This window comes from Neovison vison, chromosome 9 (assembly GCF_020171115.1).
Source record: "Neovison vison isolate M4711 chromosome 9, ASM_NN_V1, whole genome shotgun sequence".
Classification (NCBI taxonomy): Eukaryota; Metazoa; Chordata; class Mammalia; order Carnivora; family Mustelidae; genus Neogale; species Neogale vison.
This window is the reverse complement of record NC_058099.1, coordinates 7066346-7083391: the sequence shown is the minus strand read 5'-3', so window position 1 is coordinate 7083391 and position 17046 is coordinate 7066346. Positions and strand designations below refer to the sequence as shown.

The 17046-nt window shown below is 50.3% G+C and overlaps 1 protein-coding gene across 7 annotated transcripts in view; it reads left to right on the top strand.

Annotated features, from left to right (window-relative positions):
• Positions 1-7781: 7781 nt before the first annotated feature.
• Positions 7782-17046, top strand: part of ODF2 (outer dense fiber of sperm tails 2) — a 35198-nt gene continuing 25933 nt past the window's right edge. For 2 of the 7 annotated variants that reach the window (XM_044264768.1, XM_044264767.1), the window contains exons 1-4: positions 8320-8483; positions 11125-11215; positions 12104-12220; positions 12503-12628. In XM_044264768.1, the coding sequence (XP_044120703.1) occupies positions 8320-8483; positions 11125-11215; positions 12104-12220; positions 12503-12628 (498 nt within the window). Of the gene's footprint in view, positions 7814-8319; positions 8484-9581; positions 9800-11124; positions 11216-12066; positions 12221-12502; positions 12629-17046 lie in introns of those variants that run through there. The other 5 variants (XM_044264772.1, XM_044264770.1, XM_044264771.1 and 2 more) reach the window with 5 other exon arrangements.

The window sequence follows — 17046 nt, the reverse complement described above, 5'->3', positions numbered from 1 at the left end:
ACCTTCTACCTCCACCCCAGCCCCCTCCCCACTTGACACCTGGGTCTCACTTGCCAGGGCCCATCCTCTCCCCTGGCCACTGGGAAGTGCAGGGAGGTGGGAAGAGAGCCCTTGCAGGCCTGGCACCCAGCACAGAGTAGGCCCTCAATAAAAGCCAGCTGGTGTTTGCACTTTATATTTTTAACTCCTGGACCAGCCTCTTTGTGTGTCAGGAGGTCTGGGAGGGAAGGGCTCCGGATCCATGGATGGGCTGTTTGACACAGAGGGGAGGGCAGCCTGGGGGAGGAGTCAGGCCGACCTGGGATCACCATCTCCTTGCTAGGTGATCTTGGATGGGATGCCATCCCTCCCTGGGTCCTAGTGTGCTCGGGGAAGTGGACATGGAAGAGAAGCACGGCAGTGACTGGGTGGGTATAAAATAGCCAGACCCGGAGCCCAGTCCACAGTGAATACTCACGCACTGGGGCCGTCCTGGGCATCACCAGCCCCACCTTGCTGGGCAAGGTGGGCTCAGACCCGAGGCTCCTCCCCTTTGGCTCCCCTCTGGCCCTACCCGTGTGGCCACCAGAGGGCGAAAGAAAGCAGAACATGGACCTTTGTGGGCCAGGGCGCCCTCTGCTGGTGGGGTTCCCACAAGTGGAAAGGAAGCCTGGGGCATCTGGAATCCACCTGTCGTGCAGCTGCCGGGCTACCTACAACAGCTCCAGGTTCTCCCCCTCTCTTGCTTGGGAGCTGCTGACTTTTTTCCCTCTGCATCCTCCCTCCACAGGGTCAGGCATCTGGGCCCAGCACCTTCTCCAATGCCTGCACTCCGGCAGCTGGAGGGGGTAGAAAGGTGTCTTCTTGCCTTGGCCTCTACCAGCACAAGTCTGTGGCACTGGCGTGTCTAGGTTTCCTTCTGTAGAGGAGCCTCCTCCCATGGCAGTCCCCTGACTTGGTTGTACAAGCACCAGGGTCCTGGCATAGTCAAGCAGGCACTCCTTGCTTCGGTCCTGGGGATGAGGTTCAGCTGGCCTGGCTTTGGTCCTGGGACCTGGCATGGCTATGAGAAAGATTTTGGGTCAAAGCTACTGCATAGGTGCTTTGTTAGTTCCAAGAGTGAAAGTCATCAATTTCAGATGGTGATGACCTTGAGCAAGTACCTTCTCTCTCTAGGCTTCCAGTGTCCCCTTCACTCATTAAAACAACCATTTATTTTATTTATTTATTTTTAAAGATTTTCTTTATTCATTTGACAGAGAGAAAGAAGGAGAGAGGGAACACACAGGCAGGGGGAGTGGGAGAGGGAGAAGCAGGCTCCCCTCAGAGCAGGGAGCCTGATGTGGGGCTCGATTCCAGGACCCTGGGATCATGACCCAAGCTGAAGGCAGATGCTTAATGACTGAGCCACCCAGGCGCCCCTAAAACAACCATTTATTGGGCCCATCCTGTGAGCCAGATTTAGGCATGAGGGATACAGCAGTGCATAAAAGTGTCACCAAAATTTTTGACCTAGTGCTGCTGACATTCTAGAAGAGAGACAGAAATAAGTAAGTAAATATTAGAGGGGTAGGCGCTATAGAGCAAAATGAGGAAGAAAACATCAAGTATGGTCTGAGAAGTTAACATCTGAACAAAGACTCAGACACGAGGGGGCGAGCTGTGGGGATATATGAAGCAAGCCCATTCCAGACCAAGAGAATAGCATATTCAAAGGTCCTGAGGTAGGAGCAGGACTGGCAGGTTCAAAAGACAGCAAGGAAGCCAGTGTGGCTGGAACAGAGTAAGCAAGGCCTGGAGAGCCTGGAGATGATGGAGCCAAGTTCAGGGCCAGAGCAAGGAGGACCTTGGAGGACATTCTGGCTTTTACTCTGGAACAGGGGGGCCCCTAGAGGGTTTGAGGCTGACAATTGACTCTATCTAACTTATTTTAACATGATTACCCTGGCAACTGTACTAAGAATAAACTGTAGGTTGGCTCAGGAGAGAAATAAGGAGAGAAGTTAGGAACCCATTGTAATAATCCAGGTGAGGCACACGGGGCTTCAGACCAGGGTGTTCGCTAGCAGCGGGGCGGTGAGAAGAACCCTCCCTTGATGGTGGCTGGTCCCTGCAAACCTTGGTGCTCCTGGAAGCCCCAGCATGGGCTCTCCAGGCAGAGAAAGCTGGTGTGAGCTGTCTCTGTCTTTTTCTAGTTCTGTGACCTCAGGCAAGTGTCCTGAGCCTCCTCTAGCCTCAGTGTTCTGCTCTTGTGTCTTGTGTCTTGTGTCTTGGGGTCAGCACTTGTGCCAAGCTGACTGGATGAGGTGAGGCCTGGCCGAGCTCATGCAGGTGAGCACACTGCCCGGTGAGGAGGGAATGCCACACTGATGGTTGCTGGCATCACGGCGACACGCCAGGGACAGAGTGGATCAGGATGGGCTTGGGACGTCTGCCTGAGTCAGAAGAGAGTTGGGGGCTCTGGAAACATAATCTAATTTCCAGTTTCCCCTCTGCCTCTTGTCTCTGCTGCTCGAGTCAGGTGCCTCTCCTTGTGGTAAAACCCCTCCGTTTTCTCCTCTGTAGAATGGAAGAGGCATGATTTTGTTTTAAAGATTATTTATTTATTTGACAGAGAGAGAGAGAGACCAAGCACAAGCAAGGGGAGCGGCAGGCAGGAGAGGGAGAAGCAGGCTCTCCACTGAGCAGGGAGCCCGACTCAGGGCTCCATCCCAGGATCCTGGGATCATGACCTGAGCCAAAGGCAGACACTTAACCGACAGAGCCACCCAGGGGTCCCGGTCTCAAACTTTAGAGGTCATCCGAATCCCCTGGAGAACGTGTTCAAACACGGGTTGCTGAACCCCGTCCCTGGAGCTCCCTATTCCGTAGGTCCGGGGTGGGGTGAGAGATTTGCACCTCTACCATGTTCCCTGGTGGTGCTGATTGGTGCTGGGGTGTGGGGACCACACTCAGAACCACCGGTTTGGGCAGCTGCCTAACCAGGACTCTCAGTGAGCCCGGAGTCCATCCAGTCTCTTTCTTTTTCTTTTTTTTTTTTTAAGATTTTATTTATTTATTTGACAGACAGAGATCACAGGTAGGCAGAGAGGCAGGCAGAGAGAGAGGAGCAAGCAGGCTTCCCGCACAGCAGAGAGCCCCTGTTTCATTATTTTTTCAAGATTTTATTCTTGGGGCACCTGGGTGGCTCAGTGGGTTAAACCTCTACCTTCGGCTCAGGTCATGGTCTCAGATTCCTGGAATCAAGCCCCACATCAGGCTCTCTGCTCAGCAGGGAGCCTGCTTCTCCCTCTTCCTCTGCCTGCCTCTCTGCCTACTTGTGATCTCACTCTCTGTCAAATAAATAAAAATCTTTTTTAAAAAAGATTTTTATTCATTTATTTGTCGGAGACACAGAGAGAGCACAAGTGGGGGGGCGGCAGGCAGAGGGGAAGCAGGTTCCCTGCTGAGCAGGGAGCCCCTTGTGGGACTCAATTCCAGGACCCTGGGACCATGACCTGAACGGAAGCCAGATGCTTAACTGACTGAGCCACCCAGGCGTCCACAATCTCTCTCTCTCTCTTTTATGGCTGAGCAGTATTCCATAGTGTGTGTGTGTGTGTGTGTGTGTGTGTGTGTGTCTGTACCACATCCTTGTCCATTTATCTATCAGGGGACACTTGGGCTGCTCCCATATCTTGGTTATTAAAAGTAATGCTGCATTAGCATTCAGGTGCATATTAACTTTTTGAATTAGTGTTTCCATTTTCTTTCTTTTGAAAAGATTTTTATTTATTTGTCTATTTTGAGAGAGAAGGAGAGCAGGGGGAGGAGTAGACTGAGAGGGAGAGAGAATCTTAAGCAGGCTCCATGCCCAGCATGGAGCCCAAGTCAGGACTTGATCCCAAGACCCTGAGATCCTGGCCTAAGCCAAAGGCAAGAGTTAGATGCTTAACCGACTGAACTACCAGGTGCCCCTTAAAAGCTTTTATTTTTAAGTAATCTCTACCCCCAAGTTGGGGCTTGAAATCACAACCCAGATACCAAAAGCTGCATTCTTTACCCATTGAGCCAGCTGGACACCCCCATTTTTAATTTTTGGAGGAACCTCCAAACTGGTTTCTACAGTGGCTACCCAAGTTTGCATTCCCACCAACAGTGCATGAAGTTTCCTTTTTCTCCACATCCTTGCCTTGTTATTTCTTGCCTTCCTTTCTCCACATCCTTGCCTTGTTATTTCTTGTCCTGACAGGTGTGAGGTGACATCTCATTGAGGTTTTGAGATTTTATTTATTTATTTAGAGAGCTTGACCTGGGTGGGGGAGGTAGAGGCAGAGGGAGAGAGGGAGAGAGAGAATCCCAAGCAGACTCCACACTGAGCACAGAACCTAACACAGGGTCTAGCCCATGACTTGGAGATCATGACCTGAGCCAAAATCGAGAGTCTAATGTTCAGGGCACCTGGGTGGCTCAATTGGTTAAGCATCTACCTTTGGCTCAGGTTGTGATCCCAGGGTCCAAGGACTGAGCCCTGCTTCGGGCTCTCTGTTCAGTTCATGTTCCCTGTTTGTGCTCTCTCTCTCTCTCGCTCTCTCTCTCTCTCTGCCAAATAAATAAAATCTTGAGTCTGATGTTCAACCAACTGAGCCACCCAGGCGTCCCTCACTGACATTTTGATTTGCAATCTTCTGATGATGAGTGATGTTGAGCATCTCTTCATGTGTCTGTTGGCCAACTGTATGTCTTCTTTGGGAAAATGTCTATTCAGGTCTTCTGCCCATCTTTTAATTGAGTTATTTGTGGTTTTTTGGTGTTGAGTTGTATAAGTTCTTTATGTATTCTGGATACTAAGCCCTCACTGTATATATCATTTGTATATCATTTGTATATCTCCTCCCATTCAGAGTCTGTCTTTTCATTCTTTTTTTTTTTTTTTTAAAGATTTCATTTATTTATTTATTTGACAGAGAGAGATCACAAGTAGGCAGAGAGGCAGGCAGAGAGAGAGGAGGAGGCAGGCTCCCTGCTGAGCAGTGAGCCTGATGCGGGACTCGATCCCAGGACCCTGAGATCATGACCTGAGCCGAAGGCAGCAGCTTAACCCACTGAGCCACCCAGGCGCCCTGTCTTTTCATTCTGATGATGGTTTCTCTCACTGTGCAAAAGCTTTTTTTTTAAATTTTATTTATTTAGCAGACAGAGATCACAAGTAAGCAGAGAGGCAGGCAGAGAGAGAGGGGGAAGTAGACTTCCTGCTGAGCAGGGACCCCCCCCCATGTGGGGCTCGATCCCAGGACCCTGGGATCATGACCTGAGCTGAAGTCAGAGGCTTTAACCCACTGAGCCACCCAGGTACCCCACAAAAGCTTTTTTATTTTGGGGTAGTCCCAAGAGTTTATTTTTGCTTGGGAAGACATACTGAGAAAAATGTTGCTAAGACCAATGTCAAAGAAATTACTGCCTATTCTCTTCTGATTACTTCTCTATTTGTAACTGCTCTGTGCCGCTCATCCTTGCACCAGCTTCCAGGGAGAAATAATACACACAGGGTGTGCACTGTGCAAATGCATATTGCCTGTTACTAATTGCCTTTTGCTCCAAACCCATAAGGTTTCCTGGTCCTTGTGGAGCCCTCTTTTTTTGTCTGGGCTACAGGCAAGCCTGAGGGACACCTCTCTCTCTTTTCCCTGAGTCTGTCACCCCCTTGGGAGGGTAAGGAGGAGTCAGTCCAAAGACAATTACATCGAGGAAAAGAAAGGCTGAAAGGAAATTTCCCTTTAAGGTCTAAATTTTTTCTTACCTTTTTTTTTTTTTAATTTTAAAAATTTATTTGGCAGAGAAAGACACAGCGAGAGAGGGAACACAAACAGTGGGAGTGGGAGAGGGAGAAGCAGGCTTCCCACTGATCAGGGAGCCCACTGTGAGGCTGCATCCCAGGGTCCTGGGATCATGACCTGAGCCAAATGCAGATGCTTAATGACTGAGCCACCCAGGCACCCCTTAATTTTAATTTTTTTTAAGACTTATTTATTTGAGAGAGCGAGAGAGAGAGCGAGAGCGAGAGGGAGAAGTGCGGGAGGAGAGCAGAGGGAGAGAAGCAGACTCCCCTCTCAGGATGGACCCCATCCCCGGGCTCTATCCCACAACCCTGAGATCATGACCTGAGCCAAAACCAAGAGTTGGACACTTAATTGACTGAGCAACCTAAGTGCCCCAAAAGATTATATCAAAATTTTTAAAAGATTTTATTTATTTATTTGACAGAGAGAGAGATCACAAGTAGGCAGAGAGAGAGAGAGAGATGAGGAGAAGCAGGCTCTCTGCTGAGCAGAGAGCCTGATGCGGGACTCAATCCTAGGCCCCTGGGATCATGACCTGAGCCAAAGGCAGAGGCTTAACTCACTGAGCCACCCAGGCGCCCCAATTATATCAATTTTTAATCCTACCAGCAACATATGAGACTGCTTGTTTCCCAATGTCCTTGTCAGTGCAGGGTGTTGATCTTTTTTTAAAAACAAAACAAAACAAGGCCAATCCTGGCTAAGCTCAGAGTAGGAAGACATGGTCAAGGGGTGCCTGGGTGGCTCAGCAGGTTAAAGCCTCTGCCTTCAGCTCGGGTCATGATCCCAGGGTCCTGGGATCGAGCCCCGCATCGGGCTCTCTGCTCTGCAGGGAGCCTGCTTCCTCTTCTCTCTCTCTCTGCTGGCCTCTCTGCCTATTTGTGATCTCTGTCTGTCAAATAAATAAATAAATAAATAAAATCTTAAAAAAAAAAGAAGGGACGCCTGCATGGCTCAGTTGGTTAAGCAGCTGCCTTCGGCTCAGGTCATGATCCCAGTGTCCTGGGATCGAGTCCCATGTCGGGCTCCTTGCTTGGCAGGGAACCTGCTTCTCCCTCTGCCTTTGCCTGCCATTCTGTCTGCCTGTGCTTGCTCTCTCTCCCCCTCTCTCTAATAAATAAATAAAATCTTTAAAAAAAAAAAAAAAAGAAGAAGACATGGTCAAGCAATCCGAAGTCAGAGAGGTTGGCCATAGTCTTCTCAAAGACTAGGCAAGGCCTAGTGTTTCTTGAACTGGGTTTAGCACATAGCAGGGACTTAATAAATATTGGTTCAGTGAATGTAGGAGCATTGAGAAATGATCAACAATTATGTGCCGGGGGTAACAAGAGACATTTTACAGAGATAATTGATCTAGGCCTGGCAACAAGAAGTTTGCCTTGAGCTGCAAGGACATCTCTTCCTCTGAAGGGGGAATTACAGGATGGGGGAAGTTAAGGATGAGGGCGGGCAGGGAGAAGGTAGAGGGAATTCTACTTGATGGCTTTATTCTTCTCTACAAAAAAAGGAGAATTGGAATCCGGGTCGGTAAGAGGCCAAGGTTTGGAAAAGTCACTTGGGGAGAGGGCAAGGATCCAGGGACAAATGGAACAATTCTGGGTGGTCGTGAGGGCTCAGGAGACGGTGGAGGCAATGACGTGTGGGTTTCATCCTTGCAGAACCTCAGGGAGAAAATGAACGGATGCAGATGACTCCCTGACACGGGGTAACGAATATGGTGGGCCTTGGCCGGTGACATGGTAGCCAGAAAAGCAGGTACTATGTGGAGAGGGGGGAAGCTGGAATTTCAGATTTCACGTGGGCCAGTTGTGTGGCCCTGGGGTGTGCATGGCTGAGGCGCAGGGGAAAGTCCTGGCCGGGAGGGTATGCAGGGACTGGGGCCAGCTTGGCCTCAGGATGTCAAAGTCTCCCAGAATCCAGGGCGGCGCGGTGAGCCACGTGACGACCCCCCTTGATTGGTCGAGAGTGGGCATAGTGGAGAAGATGGCGGCTCAGCGAGAACCTCATCGAAGTAGGTCCGTACACACAGCACCACCCAGTGTGCAGGAGGGCGGCGAGGGGCCCGGGAACGCGGCCCCGTCCTCGTGTCTGGACAAGGACCGAGGAGGCGCGGTGGGAGAGGGGGAGCGCGGGGGTAGTGTGCACCAACAGCGGAGTACTGACAGGGCTGGATTTCCAGAAGCAGCGCGTAGCTCCGGCCACAAACATGTTCTGTGTCCCCCTTCTGAACCCAGTTCCCTAACACATATGAAAGGGTCCGGAGTAGGGTTTTAGCGCTCCTTGGAGTCAGGGGACTCGAGGAGGACCAAGACGGGGTAAAAATGGCGGAGGGTCAGGCGGGCCTTGAACGGCGGGCAAGCCGAGGCAAGGCCCGCTAGTGGCGTCGCGCGTCTCCACGGCGACGGGACTCGTGGCCAGGACGTGGGCGGAGCTTCGGGCGGGGCGGGGCATCTCTGTGACGCCGGGGGCTGGGCCTAAATGGCGAAACCCGAGAGGCTCCCGGGGGGGTTTGAACTGGCCAATGGGCGAGCTGCCGACCGGGTGTCGGAAAAGGAGGCGGAAGCGGGGAGGAGCCGCCGCGGGAGCCGGACTGCATCCGCCGCGGCGTCTCCATGGCACGGCCCTGGCCTCCGACTTCAACGACTTCATAAGGAGACGTTTCTGGGCGCAGCCGTGTCGCTCCTGGTGAGACGCCGCCGAAGGGCGGGACCCCGGGCGCTCCGGGACGCTCCGCGGCCACCGCCGGGCCGGATCCCCACGGGCAGCATGGTCCCCAACGGGCTGACCAGCCCCTGTCGCCCCCCGCCCCCCACCCCCCGCGGCCGCCCCCGCCTCCAGCCCCCTGGCGCGCTCAGTCCGGCTCTCGTCAGAATGTGGCCCCCGCCCCCCACCCCAGGCGCGGGCCTTCTTCTCCTCCCGCTAACGGGCGGGCCCGCAGCTTCCCTCCTGACCTGGCCTCCGGCAGGACTCTGCTCCCTCCTCCGCCGCCCTCCGGCAGGGCTTCACCCTTCTCTCTATGGGCAGAAACTGGTCCCCTCCTGCCCGCTGGTGGGTGGACGTCCCCCTCTTCGCGGACGGAGACAGGCTCCGCGCCCCCTGCCCGCCGGTGGGCGTCGCCCCGGCCGCCTCTCCCTACCCGCGGGCAGTGCTGTCCCCCGGCGGCCGCCTCCCGGCCTCGACCCCGTGGGAATGGGATCACCTGTCCAGGGGGCCTCACCGGGGGTTTCGCCCCGCTCCCTGCACTACCTGACGTCTGACCCGCTCTAACTTGGATACTACATCCCAGTGGCCTCTGGCTGCTGCGCTCGGGAGGATTTTCCCTACGCTTTCTAGGGTACCCACTTGCGGCCGCGCGCACCTTTTCCCTGCAGCCGCCGCCCCTCCCGCCTTCAAATACTATTGGTCCTTTCTGGGTTTCTATTCTCCCGGGAACGCCCCTTCTCCTAGGAGACAGTTGCCCTGACCCCGCCCCGAGTATCCCTCCAGCTCCCTCAGCGGGTTTCGGCCCTTTGGGCCGACTTGGGGGCCAAGCGGTGCCCGCCCGCCCTCTACGCACGCCATCCCGCGCCTCAGGTTTTCCCTCCGGTGGCCCACCCACCTTCTCTCCCTGGTGGGGCCTGGGCGTGGTGGTCCTTGTCCCTGAAGTTCCGTTCCCCGTCCCTCCCTGGGGAGGGGAGCTCCCTCCGCGCCCCGCAACCACCTACCGGCTGCCCATCCGATGCCCCACAGGTCGCTCAGCCTCTCCTATCTCCCCCCACTTTGGCAGGACAGTTGCTGTGCGACTTGGACAGTAGAGGAGCGCCTCCCAAGTTTTCATCCAACTGCCACCCCTAAGGCTTCCACCCTCCTCCCCTCAGAGAGGACGTTTGATGCCGGGCCCCTGAGATTCTCATTGACAAGCCCCTCTGGGTCCCCCTGAGCAGAGCCCGCTGACCCAATTGCCCACCTTTGCGGCTTTGATGCCTAGCCATGTCTGCCTCATCCTCGGGCGGCTCCCCCAGGTACTGCCATCGTGGGGCGCGCCTCGAAGAAGGGCAGGGAAAGGTGGTCAGGGGCCCCCAGGCCAGGCTCTCTGGAGGCTTCTCTTTTCAGCTTCCCTGTTCTGTGTATTGAAAGTGTGGACCAAGAGGGAAAAAGTGCTCATTTGCAATCCCAGCTCTGCCTCCTCCTTGCCCTCCCTCTCTCCCCAGGTGCCCCAGTCCCTGGTAGCAAACAGGGCCACCGTTGTCTTCATGGAGTACTAGGCACACATCCTTTTGAAAGGAAGTTACATGTAAATAACAATGATGTAGGCAGGTAACAAGGTGTTGATGTGGTCCAGGTGATTTGATGGCAAGACCGCAGCGGGAGACAGATTTCCCAAACTGGCTTTTAAGGGAGGAGGGGGGGAAAATATCTGTCTACTCAGATTTGGAATTCCGCACCTAAACGATGAATAGGGCACAATAAATATTTTCTTCTTTTTCATCCAGGTGTGACACATAGAGCAGGTTCCGTGCTCAAGTGCTTGAGTATTTTCCTGCTGCATTTTTAGGTGGTGGTATTCTCCCCTGAGTATTTGTGGGGAGGGCAGAAGTCCTATTTGAAGGCCGTCAGGAGGTAGTGGGATGGATCAAATGTATTTTCCTAGTCCCTTTCCGTCATGGAATTCTTGGACACTCTGCTGCCAAATACTGGAGATGAAACTTTTGCTGTATTTGCAGATCTGGTGATAGGGCTGTTTATGTATGAACATGACAAATTGCACATACTATTAAAAATAAATAAACAAACAAACAAACAGAAACCTCTGCAAAAAAAAAAGAATCCTGCTTCGGATTTTAAAAGGTAGCAAGTAGAATACTTGGGGACATAGGAACTTTGCATCAGCTTACTTAAATATGTGACTGTTAATTTTATGAATGAGTCACAGGCACTTTGTTGCTGGGCCTGCTGTCTGTCGCTCCCAGAACATTTCTCCTAGGTCATGTCTGCTCTGGGCACAGTCCTGGGCACTTTCATCCTTGGCCACACTAGTACCCTGCCTGATGCTCCCGTGTTCCCTGCTTTTTGTCACCCGACAGGACGACAGCTGGGCTTTTCAGCAAAAGGTCACAATACGTGTGATGCGACGGCAGAGGTTAAAAGGCCAGCTCTGCAAACGCCCATCACCCTGTTTCCATCCCCCTGCCGGGCACACCATGAATGTTCGGTGGTTGTGTAAAGGGAGCCAAGTGATTCCAGACTGGTTCTCCTGGCCGTGAACTTGTGTGTCGTTTTGGGAGATCCAAGAGCTAGGCGAGCCCTGGTTTTCTGCTTACAATCTGGTTCTTGTGCCTGGGTGCAGGTTTCCATCGTGTGGGAAGAACGGAGTAACAAGTCTCACGCAGAAAAAGGTCCTGAGGACACCTTGTGGCGCACCCAGTGTGACTGTAACGGTAGGTGACGTGCCCACGGAGCAGCCCTCCGGTCTGTGGCCCTACCAGAAACACTTTGGCATGCCTTTTCCAGGAGCTGCCTTTCCCCGCTGCCACCACCGTGGCCCAGGGCTCTGCTGGAGGCTTTCCTGCATATCTTGCTTATTGATTGGGGGTTTTTGGATTGATTTTGGGTTTTGGCCCGTGGTAAAACTGCTGGTGTGAGGAGGTTGTCTTAACCTAATCCTTCCAAATTCCAGAAGTCCCGAGAACACATTTTCCAAAAAAAAGAAGAGGAGAATGGGGAAGGGGAAGTTGCGGGTCGGGGGCTGGGGGTGTGTGTGGCTGGGGGTCCCGCCCTGCTTAGGTTCTCTTCCGAATCAATCCAACCTTCTCTTCTCAGCATTTCCTTCAGCTTTCCATTTCCCTCATCTTTCACCTGCCTGCTGCCTGATTCATTGTGCACTTTTAACCGTGCGTGTGTCTTCTGTGCTAATGTGCATATGCCCAGATCAGATCCTGGGGCAGAAGGATTCCCCTGCTTTCCAGCTGCGCTGTGCTAAGTCTACCGAGGAGCTCTGCCTTCCAGCAGGCTCAGAAGGAGACTCCGCTCTGAGGACCCTGGGGCCTGGGTTCGCGCTCTTGGGTGGACCCCTCGGGTCTTGCCGACCCCTCTCTCTCTCTAGCGGACCCCGATCTCCCAGGTGGCCTGCGGCCGGGATCTCTGCGGGAGTCTGCTGAACGGCACTACTGCCTTGGTTCCTGCCTGCATGCCAGTAGTTGGTAGCTGTCCTGCTCGCTTGGTGGCTAGGCTTCCAGTGGCCCCCAGAGGCTGTGAGCTCGGTTTTTCATGCTAGTTTACTCATCCACAGATCAACCTTTTTTGTGTTGTCCTCCCCCGCCTGCCAGAAGCGAACCATGAAGGACCGCTCTTCAACCCCCCCCTTACATGTCCACGTGGATGAGAACACTCCTGTCCACGTCCACATAAAAAAACTCCCGAAACCATCAGCAGCCAGCAGCCAGGTAGGACATGCCAGTTGGGCAAGGCGAAGGCTGTGGAGCAGGGCGACCCCTCCCAGCACAGCCTCCTCGGGCTTCCAACGCCACAAAGGTTTGGGAGACAAATGCATTTGCTTTTAGAGGCCAGCTGCCTGGCTAGAAAGGTAGGCCGCGCCGTCACCCAGGAGTGGCGGTGGTAGCCTTAGTCAGAAGATACTCTCCTGCAGAGTTGGAAGTGGACACTGCCAGAGTGAGGCCACGGCCAGCTGTGTGGGGGAGTGACCCTCGGTTTGTCCCTTTCCACAGAAATCTCATAAGCGCGGAATGAAAGGGGACACCGTGAATGTGCGGCGGAGTGTCCGGGTGAAAACCAAGGTACCTTGGATGCCCCCTGGAAAGTCATCCGCCCGGCATGTGGGATGCAAGTGGGAGGTAGGCTCATTCTTGTTCAGGCTTTTCTTCTCGGACTGGTCAGGTTCTAGCAGGTCTCAAACTCGGTATGATTCAGGGTCTGCCATCGCTCTTAGAAATGTCCCAGTAGGTCGTGTTTACTGAGCGCCTGGCTAACCCCTGAAAGTACGCGAATGTTCTTGAACCCTTAACCACCACCGCCGGGGGTGGGTAGGTGTTGCCCTCCCCACGGATAGATGAGGAAACCAAGGTTCACAGAGAGATGAAGTCCCAGAGACAGTGGCCGAGCTCAGGGCTGAGGGAGATCTCGTTTTAGAAGGTGCACACTTGGCCTCTCTGTATGTGCGGAGCCATGTGTCTTTCCCTACGTAACCGTGATAGTAACTGAAGCATGACCAAAAAAATATACACCGGGTGCATGTTTAAGAAAGCACACCCTCTTTCGAGGTAGTCCCCACAAGAGATCATGTGTGTATTCCACGGATGTCATCAAAACGACTTTTGAGGGGCGCCTGGTGGCTCAGTGGGTTAAGCTTCTGCCTTCGGCTCAGGTCATGATCTCAGGGTTCTGGGATCGAGCCCCACATCAGGATCTCTGCTCAGCAGTTAGTCTGCTTCTCCCTTGCCCTGTCTGCCTCTCTGCCTGCTTGTGATCTCTGTCTGTCAAATAAATAAATCTTAAAAAAAAAAAAAAAAAACCCACAAACACACTTTTGGAACAATCTCCTGGGGAATAATTGCCTTCCATATCAGTCATCAAGGTGCCAAGAGAATTACTGTCCCCCGCCTTTTTTTTTAGCCACGCCTCAACATGTTTTGCTTGTGCATCCATCCGTGCTGCAATTCTTGCAGCATGTGTTTCTTGAGACTTGGGCCAACCGCGGTGGGGCCCTGGTGTGACAGCGGGGACTCCCATGCACACCTCTCCTTAGGCTTACGTTCTAGTCAATTGCAATGGAAAACCTCAGGGATGAGACAACACCTTTTGGCTGCGTTTTAGACAAAGATCTCACTATCGGGGCCAGTGAAAAGGACCTGAGGCTGCTTTGAGATGATGATGGTGCCTGGCCCATTTTGAAACATTCAGTCTTTTGCCGATAGTTGATTACGTTTAAAATTAGAAATAAAAAATAAAAGTAATTACGCTGAAGTCCTACTTCATGGGTGTGACTCCCTGATTTACCAGTTTTCCCTAAGAGACAGCGGGAGTAAGGAGCATTCTAGGGTGTAAATGAAAAGTGTTCTGACCAGTAGGTATGTATGTGTATATGTGTGTGTGTGTGTGTATATACACACACACATACTTATATATTTATATATGGATATACTTATATAAGATTGGAATTAAAACGCTGTCTTCCACTTTTTGCTACATGTACCTCACTAATGATCAGTGAGATATAAACGACCAACTATATTTTAAAGACACAAGCTCTCATTTTTGCTGAATGGCATATAGTTAAAAAGCTCACTGGTAATCTCATGTTGACAAGCGTATGAGAAAGCAGCAAACCTTTTTAGACCACTTTGAGAGGTTGTGAAGACCATTTAACAGTTGTGGAGCATTTATTGAAACATTGATGGTATAGTTTCAGTTTTGAAAATTTTTTTTCCAGATATTTAAATTTTTAAGCCATCTCTACACCCCGTTTAGGGCTTGAGCACATAACCCCGAGATTAAGATTTGCACGTTCCACCAACTGAACCAGACAGGCATCCCAGGGATGCTATAGTTTTATATCTAGGAATTGATGCTGTAATTTTATACTTAGAAATTTATCCTTAAGAAGTCACAAAAGAGTACAGGGATGGTGTATCAAGATGTTTTTAAGAGAGAAAAATCCAAGCTACCTTGGAATGTCTATCAGGAGGGTATTGGTTAAATTATGAACACCCATGCATTAGGTATCTGTACAATCCAAAGATGGGGGTAGATATTTATAAATGATAATGAAGCGTGAAGCTACAGAGCATGTAGAGTTTGGCCCTATTGGTGCAAAAAAGAGCATGTGTGGGGCACCTGGGTGGCTTAGTCCACAGAGCACACAGCTCTTAATCTTGGAGTCGTGAGTTTGAGCCCCACATTGGGCATGGAGCCTATTTAAAAGAAAGAAGGAAAGAAAGAAAGAAAAGAAAGAGGACATCTGTATCCATGTGTTTGTATATGTATAACATTTTCTGGAAAGATATACAGCAAGTCGTAAGCAGTGATTACCTCTGGGGTGGGAGGGCTTTATTTTTTTATGGTCTGCTTGAACAAGCATTATATGCTTGAACTCATTATAACAAGCATACTCTTTTATAATTAAAAATGCTCTTTTAGGAGCACCTGGCTGGCTCAGTCAGTGGAGCATGTGACTTTTGATCTTGGGGTCTTGAGTTCAAGCCCCATGTTAGGGGTGGAGATTACATTTAAAAAAAAAAAAAAAAATATATATATATATATATATATATATATATATATATTAAATACTTCTTAAAAAACTAAAAAAACTTGGTACTTTTGAAGTATACATGGAAGATCTGCCACTATGGAAATTGACATCCCTGTTGACCAGGGTTGATAGGAGCTATGGTCCCCCCTGGAAAGCTCAGTGTCTGCTTTCAGTCCTCTGGCCGCACAATCCTAGGAATGGACGAGCCCGGAGAGGTGACTTGTCTCTCAGATGGTAGCTGTATTTCATGCTGCCCTCTTGAGCCAGTGCCTTTCCCCTTCCCAGTGCTTGGAAGCTGCTATGTACATGTGGGGATTCTTAATTGATTTTTTAAAAAAGATTTTATTTATTTATTTAGCAGACAGAGATTATAAGTAGGCAGAGAGGTAGACAGAGAGAGAGGAGGAAGCAGGCTCCCTACTGAGCAGAGAGCCCGATGCGGGACTCGATCCCAGGACCCTGAGATCATGACCTGAGCTGAAGGCAGATGCTTAGCCCACTGAGCCACCCAGGCACCCCTCTTGTTTGATTTTTTTAAAACCCCTTCTGAAAATAAATAAATAAATAAATAAATAAACCCCCTTCTGGTATAGATTGATCACGTTTGGGAGAAAGGAGGTCTGGGTTTTTTCCTCTACCCTGTTAGTGAAAGTCATTTATTTTTTGCTACGGGAAGTTGAAAATACAGATAAACAGACCATCACCTGTAATCTTGCTACTCTGATGTGGCTGCTATTAAGTTTTGAAAGCTTTGTGTGAAACGTGTAGGAAGAAGTACACATGTCAGAAGTGTATTGCTTGATTGATAAATTTTTACGAACTGAATATACTGTGTAACTGCTTCCCTACTTAAGAAACCGCATCACCATCAGCATCCCCAGAAGCTCCCCTCTGGTCCTAAAGCTGTCATTACCAGCCCCAGGGGAAACACCCTCCTGAAACTGCTAATATTTTGGTATATTTACTGTCACACTTTTTCCTGTGCATAGTTTTGGGTTTTAAAATATCATTGCAATCATATTATATAATGTTCTCTTGTCCACTTTTAAATATGGCAAACTTTTTATCTTAAAAAAAAGCAATGCATGGTTGCTGTTGAAAAACTAGAAAATCCAAACCAACACAAGGAAGAAAGTAAAAAACACCTGTCATTGCACCACTCTGAAAAGACCTCTGGAACTTCTCCGTGGAAGCCTACCTGATCTCTTCTTATGAAGAGACTGCTTGTTTTGATTTTCGTAACAATAGGACCATACTTATCATTGTATTCTTTTCTTATTTTTCATTATATTCTTTTTAAACATATTTTTGATATATTTACATTGCACATTATTTTTTTAAACTTTTTTTTTTTTTTTAAGATTTTATTTATTTGACAGAGACACACAGAGAGAGAGGGAACATAAGCAGGGGAAGTGGGAGAGGGAGAAGCAGGCTTCCCGCTGAGCAGGGAGCCTGATGTGGGCCTCGGTCCCAGGACCCTGGGATCATGACCTGAGCCGAAGGCAGATGCTTAACGACAGAGCCACCCAGGTGCCCCGTGCATTATTTTTTAAGGTAGTACTCCATTGTGTGTATGTTTGTACTGTGATGTATTTAATACTATCTGGTCCTACATTCGTCTCTATCCTTGCCTTGATTTTATTTTATTGTATTTTTTTCTTGCCTTGATTTTAAATACTGATTCACATCCATAAATATTTTTGCTAAGTCCCTCGAAGCAGCATTGCTGGGACAAAGGGCACATGCAGTTTTAACTTTGTACCCTGTAAGTCCTACTTGTTGGGCACGAGAGTTACTCTCTGACTGAATATTCCTTTCATTCCTCTTCCCCTGGAAACTGGCCCAGGAGGGTGGCCCCGTCAGCTTAAGAGGAGCACTGAACTGTACAAAAAAATGAGAAATAACAATTACTTAATGCAACAGAATAAACTTATAGACTGAGAGGGTCAAGTTCAACATACCAAAAACCTGTGGAAACCCTGGCTTCCAGATTATAATATC